Raw genomic sequence first — 7,177 nt, forward strand, 5'->3', positions numbered from 1 at the left:
GTGTAGACAGCCACGCTCACAGCACGTATGGACATGCGTGTGTAGGTTTATATCCGCGTATATGTAGACAATCAAGACACGTGATTACGTACACTTCTGTACTGAGGCTCCCACAGCTTTATATCTCAGTTCAGTCTGCGTATCTTCAGTACAGACATTTGCAATGAGAAATGAGACATCTAGTCAAATAGAGCGGGCAAGCAAGCGTCCTCGCCCCAGCTGGGCGCCCTTGGGGTAGCGTTCTTTCTTTTCCCTACGTAAGATGGAGACCGGGTTCCTGCGGCAACAGTTACCAGAGTTGCTCGGTGAGAGCGTCCAGGAGAGGTTTCTATTTCCCGCCTCTACTTGCCCACAGTAAAGATGGCGACTGATTGACAGGCGTCTCCACCAATAGGGACGGCGTCCTTGCGGAAACGATGAGAGGAGACGAGAGAAAGAAGGCGGGCACGTGTGCGTCACTTCTGGCGCGCCGCGGCGATGGAGCGGCTGCTGGAGCAACTGGAGAGCTTCGCCGAGGTTCTGGCCGTGTCCCGCACGCGCCACGCGGGCAGTTGGGGGCGCGTGGCCGTGCGCCGCTCCCTGCGCTGGGCCCGCTACCTGCGTCACGTGCACGGGCGCTTCCGGCGCCGCGGCCCAGTGCGGGCGGCGCTGGAGGAGGGGCTGCGCCGGCTGCGGCGGCGGCCTCGGTCTGATGGCCACGTGGGGCCTTGCTCGGCGCCGGGGCCGGGGCTGGGGCTACTGCCTCTGGGGAGCTTCGAGGGCCTGGGGCGCGGGGACCAGCTGCTGGCGCTGGGGCTGCTGGAGAACGCGGCGCTGCAGGGCCCCGCGCTGCACGAGCTGCTCCGGCACCTGCGGCCCGAGGGGCCCGAGGGGCCTGAGGAGCCCGAGCCCGAGGCCGAGGCCGAGGCCGGCCTACCAGGCCGCCTGGCCGAGCTGGCCCGCCGCAGGGCCGCCTCCCAGCTGCTGCTGCCGCTGCTGGTTCCCGGGCCAGCTCAGGCCAAGCCCGCACTTCTGAGAACCGAGGCGGAGCTGCTGTTGCTGCGGCTCCATGAAGAGGCCAGGGCCGAGCCCGGGGCCGAGGCGCAGCTCCTGGACCGCCTATGGGGGCAGCTGCCCGGGCCTCACTGGGTAGATGTGGTGACGGAAGCGCTGCTGCTGCAGCCCGCCCCCGGGCCGGACAGGGACGAAGAAGAAGAGGATCCGGGGAGCCCGGCGGGCCTCGGGCCGAACGCCTCCGCCCCCTTGCTGGCCTGGCTCCTGGCGCAGCCGGCCCCGCTGGCCGCCCTCTGCCGCCTCCTGCCCGCTCCGCTCCTGGCCTCCCTGGCCAGCCGCCACCCCGCGCTGGCTGAAGCCTGCCTGGACCTGCTCTCGGACTGGGGTAGCCGCCTGCACTTCGACCTGGTCCGCGGGGCCTGGGTCGGGGCCGACCCCGACGGGCCCACCTGGGAGCGCCTCCTGGACTGCTTCCGGTGCTTCTGCCGGTCCCCGGCCCCCCTGAGGACCCGGGCTCGGACGGTGCTGGACGCCCGCCAGGCCCAGGACGGAGGCTTCGAGGCCCGGGGGCTCAGCGTGTGGAGCGATCTGCGGCAGGACCTTGGAGGGGACGAGCCCCCCGGGAGGGCTGGGGCCGCCGAGCCCCGGGGGGGACACGGCGCAGGGCCTGGGCTTGGGCTCCCTGCCTTAGCTTCCACCCGGAGGCCTGTATTCACTGTTCACAAGAACTAACCCTGGACACGCGTCCTGCAGCCCAGTGCAGAAGCTAGGCCCGGTACTCAGAAAAAACATGAAAACCCTGGTTTCTCCCTCATTCTTTACCAGCCTTTAAATTAAGAATGCCTTTGACTGTCGCTATGCACTTTGTCCAAAGATGCTCTGTTTGAAATGACTTTCAGTGGGCTGGGCCTTCTGCAGTTACGTAAATGTTTTCCTTTTACACTGTTCCTATTTTTTCAAGAATCCTCTGAAGAAAGGATAAAAATTAAACTTCCCTCCTTTGAACGAGTTGCTCCAGTTCTGATCTTTCAAGTAGAATACATTTTCAGTAGTTTATGCGGAGGATGCGCTTAGTAAAGAAAGGTGTTCAGGAAAGGTTCTTCTGTTTAATTTTTTTACCGATGCTTTCTGTGTCAGCATCAGCCATCTTACCCAGCTGGACGCTCCTTTTTGACAAAGTAAAAGCTAAGCCAAAGCAGTTGGTGTTAATGATTTGTGCTGACAATGTATAGGGCCTCCATTAGGAAGGAATGGTGATGATGGATCACTTTTATCTACAGATCATACATGTTAGAGCTGGACAGACCTTGCATAAAATGTGCTGCAGGCCCTCCATCGATTGGAAAGGAAAGTGCCACGGAAAGGTCAGATGACTGGCCCAAAGTTACATGCTAAGTATAATGGAAGTTAGGATTCAAGTTCAGAGATTGACTAAAGTTAATGTTCTTCCTACTACACTACAGTTACAGGTTTGGGGTGGGAATTTAAATGGAAAGGATAAAGTGGTGGGCCATTGGTCAGCAGGGGCTGACAGAGGAGTGTAGAGAAGCCTCAGCAGCCAGTCAGTGTTATGTAGAACTTGATAAATCAGGACCTCATTCCTGACTAGATTCACTCAGCACCGCCCTGAGCAGTCAGACTCTCCAGTTATGTCACATAATTCAGAGGGACAGCCACCTCATATGGCAGTGTGCCCATGTGTACGGAATAAGCAAATGATTTTGATGCTATGGGCATGGCCATCTTTTCTGAGAACAGAATTTTAGGAGCTGTAAAAGTCATAATCATCTACATTGTGATCAAGGGAGTTATTTTTCCTTTCCTTGGTTATACAGATGACCGAAACCCAGAAAGACAGTGGCGATGAGCCAGCCAACTATAGCGCAGAGTGGAATCTCAATGTATTTAGTTTGAAAAGCTGAATCACACTGAATGTCTCATGTAATAATAGATTTCATGCCTGTTACATTTGTAGATTATGCTTCAAGAAGTAATGAAGTATATACAGTTTGACCCTTCTCCATGGACTGCTCAGTAGCTTAACTTTATTTTGAGCAAAAATATGTATCTGCAATTCTTTTGGAATAGTGGTTAACCTTTGTGATCCTCAGTCAGCATGCCAGCTGAGTCATGAGATTCACTCCATAAACCGTGCCAGATGACCGAGGTTCTGATTTATAGGTTTTATATATTTATGCTCTACTGACAGTTTTGTCCTCGTCACTAGCAGGCCTCAGAAGTTGTAATATATGATCCCTGCCTTTTGCTGCAGAAATCAAAATAAAGAATGGCAAAAATGTGAGTTAGAGGATAAATATCCAATCTTGAAAGGGTTTGGGGGTTTTTCTGAGCCATAATTTGATTCCAGGCCTGTTGCCAAGTCTGGTCCCCTTTCTCCCACATACACTTCAAGGAAGTGTATGAAGTAAGACAGTCTCAGAAGGATGTCTTGAGTCCTCTATGTTAGATAAAACGGTTCGTGGATAAAAGGATGTCAGCATTCCTCCTCGGCTGTGATTCTTCTCCAGGTTCTGATCAGGCCATTTCTGTCATATTTCTTACATGCCAAATCTTAGTTTGTTCTTCTCTGTACATAAGGGACTTTATGGAAAGATTCCCCCAGCTTGAGAGTTAGAAGACTTGGGTCCAAGTTCCACAGCTGACTTAAACTCTCATTGTACCTAAGGGAAATCATCTCTCTGGGCTTCCATTTCAGCATCTGTAAAATGAGCAAATCTGGACTATCCAGGGTCCAAGGCCTTTTCCAGTTCTAACATTCTCTGAATGTCTGACTGCTGCCCAGAAGTAGAATTAGGAGTATTTTCTCTAGCAAACCAGGCTTCACCACCTAGCCCACATCTTATTTCCCATATTTAACCCTGAGTTTTAGAGCTGGAACATTTTTTTTTTTAGTGGAAAAATAATAAAATATGTATAACTTTTTAAGACCCATCACCTAGGAGTGACTGATCACCCCATTGTCCTAAGGGTTTAAAAACCCTTACACTTGTCTCACTTCTGAGCAAAGTACTAGTCGCATGCTCAGTCCTCCAAACACATATGCCTTATTCATTGTCTTGGAGAGAGAAGCCAGCCAGTCAGAGAGCAAGGAACCACTGTGGCACGGGATGAAGGAGCTACGAAGCCCCCATTTGCCTTACCTTGAAAGCTAGGATCTTATAGTCTTGCCTCTTAGAAGTCTTGTGATTTTTTTTTTCTAATTTGATTTCACCTAAATTATGATCATACCTCATCTTGAGTCTTCTACATTGTTTGGGAAGTATCTTCAGTGTTCTGTGTCTTTAAGTGGGCAAAAAAAGGCAAAGGGATAAAATTTCAACACAAGTCTGCCCTAATATATTCTGTTTTACACAAAGAATTCTGTGCTGTGATAGATGTAGAAAGATAGATATAACTAGCTACCTAGACAGCTCACTAGTTAGCTAAAGCATTTATTAAACTCTTACATACCTTATTGTGCAAGGTGGGGCATGGTACCTCGTTGTGTGAAGATACCTGAGAAATGCTAATCTCTCTTAGATGTGTCTGCATTTCCATTTACACCTCTTCACCTATACTCCAAATAAATTTTTTGACTTTTATTTTTGTCTGTCTCCTAAGCTTAGCACTCTGACTTTCCCATGGTATTTAATAAAGCCTTGTTGAATTGGAAAGGAAGGAAAAAGAATCTTATACCCCGCAACCACATATCCTGTATTATTTCCACCTCTGATAATGAAGAATGTGGTTAGACTGTAATCTTTCAGGCATTACTGTATTTGAAAATGCATACAGCAGTTCCACTTGATTTGGATCAAGCTTTAAGTCAGAGTTCAGCTTTTGTGGTTAGTGTACCTCTTTTCATTGGTTTTCCCTGTGGATTATGTGGTAGCTCTGCCATCAGCTTCTGGAGCTCAGAAATAACAGACCAGACCAAAACATATGGGCTGGTTATATAGGGAAAGATCTGCCCTCCCTGGCAATATGGGAAGCCAGGGTATTCAGAATTTTAAAAATTAATTAATGTAAATTGTCTGGGAAGGAATCATTGATTTCTCCTACAAGTTAATTGGGCATGATCAATCACTAAGTCCAAAGTGTGACAACCAAGTCATTTGTCAGATGTTAATTGTCTCAGTGGGGGAGGAGTCCCCTCTCAGCTTAGAAAAGATGGTGTGCCCCAGGGAAATGAGTTTAAATTATCCTAGTACTGATAATTAATGTGGGTACAACTGTCTCTAGGAGCTTCATTACTCTTAATATTGAGGTAAAGGTTGAGTGCAGGAAGGATCCTAGGGTTTTGAAGTCTTACTGTAATTTTATTCTGTTGGTCCCATGAGTGGTCAGCCATCCAGTTTCTTGAATTATGTTTTATGCAGCAACGGCAGAAAAGCTCAAGAACGTAAGAATCAAGGAAGAATAAGTATAAACAGTATATTTATACACACCTGACATTGTCATTTGTGCTGTAGATAGAATGTCATGTGGACTAAATGCTATGAAATGCATATAGCTAGAGATGTATTGCAATGTTTGGATTTTGGATTCCTTACTTTGACATTTCAAATGAATTTGTTCTAAAAGCATATTTGTTTTTGTTCCTGCTCACACCGAAGAAATCCAGTCTTTTATACCATATAACCTTTCAAGAAATAGATTTATATTGCAAAGTAGCGTGCAGTACATTTTAGTAAAAATGACAATGTTAACAAATTCTGGAATGGAGATGCTGATTTTAAGTTATGTATCTAAATCTTCCTTGGTGGCTTTGCAGAATATGCCTGGAAACATTTTGCCAATGGCATGTAAGTGTAAATCTGCCATTTCATTCCTCAATTATTTTTTATTGTTGCATTTGCAATGTATAAATATTTTGCATTTTTCATTGCAAGCTGGGTGGAAGACAGCTATTCATAAACATTTCAGTCATTCTTCATATAATTAACAAATATTTATAAGGTATTTATTCCAATGCCAGGCCTTTATTTATGAAGGTTAAGACTTCAAAATGTGCGTGAATTGTATCATGATGCACTGTGAGTCTTCTTAAAATGATCGTCGCTGTCTTCACGCTGAGCCTGCTTAATCGTGTTTAAATCAATAACCAATTTTTAAAGTTCAAGTTGAACATATTATTTTCAGTGGGAAAGCCTGGCTGGACTTGTGATTTATCAGTGAAACTTGGGGTGGACACTCCATCCAGTAATATATAGAAAGCCAACTCCCCTGTAATATCTAGTCATTTAGAGACTTGCTGGGGGCACTAAAAGTTAAGTGACTTGTAACAGTGACTCAGCCAGGAAGACTAGGACTTGTCTTCTTCACACTATGGCTGACCATCTATACAATATCCCACATCGCCTTTCAAACAAACCTATTGTGACTGTAGGAATGTATGTATGAGTATGTATATACATGTATACGTACATAGTCACAGTGTATTAGTGTTTATATATATATATGTATTATATTGCCTCTTCTATTGTTTAATATATGATATATAGCCTTTCCTGTAGTGTAATGTGGAAGTTATAGATAGATAATAGAAAATATAAACAATAGAAAAGGACAGGCAATACAGGTTACAAAATGTCAAATATATTTATGTTTCCAGAAGTCACATCTGGTAATTTTACAAATATTCTAGACATGAGCTGAAAAATATTTCTGTCTTTTATTTGACCAGTGCAGAAAAACACAGCAGATCGTATCCCCATCCCTCCTGTAACTTTCAGAAACATTCTATAGTTTATACAAACCCTAACAGCCCCAAGGAAAAAAAATGCACGCATTGTTCTCTGTCTGCTTTCTCAGTAATTGCAAAAACATGTGTCAGTGACAGCGCCAGTTTGAGATTGTTGTTGGAAACATAAAATAAACTGCAAGGGACTAACATGAGCAATTTACAGAAGGTACACGGTATGCTTCTCTAGTCCACAGACTTAACTTGTATCTGTAATTATTACAGTAACCCAAACTAAAGGAGCATGCGCCATTTCCTAATTATAAATGGAAAACACTGGACCCTGTCCGTTGTACCAGCAAATTAGCCCTACCAGTACCATAGCTAGTTCACTGTTATCATTATAGCTTCTAGTTAGGATATCTGAAGGGTGTTATTTCTATAATCTGTTAAAGGTATTCAGTCTTTATAATCAAGTCACATTAATGTAAATAATATGAG

General features: G+C 45.9%; 1 protein-coding gene across 1 annotated transcript; it reads left to right on the forward strand.

The window, feature by feature from the left end:
• The first annotated feature begins 448 nt into the window (after window positions 1-448).
• Window positions 449-1,998, forward strand: FANCF (FA complementation group F). Its single transcript, XM_072619327.1, has one exon. It carries the CDS (start codon window positions 478-480, stop codon window positions 1,723-1,725), a length of 1,248 nt encoding a protein of 415 aa, XP_072475428.1. The 5' UTR covers window positions 449-477; the 3' UTR covers window positions 1,726-1,998.
• The last annotated feature ends 5,179 nt before the right edge of the window (window positions 1,999-7,177 follow it).

Source organism: Notamacropus eugenii, chromosome 6 (assembly GCF_028372415.1).
Source record: "Notamacropus eugenii isolate mMacEug1 chromosome 6, mMacEug1.pri_v2, whole genome shotgun sequence".
Lineage (NCBI taxonomy): Eukaryota > Metazoa > Chordata > Mammalia > Diprotodontia > Macropodidae > Notamacropus > Notamacropus eugenii.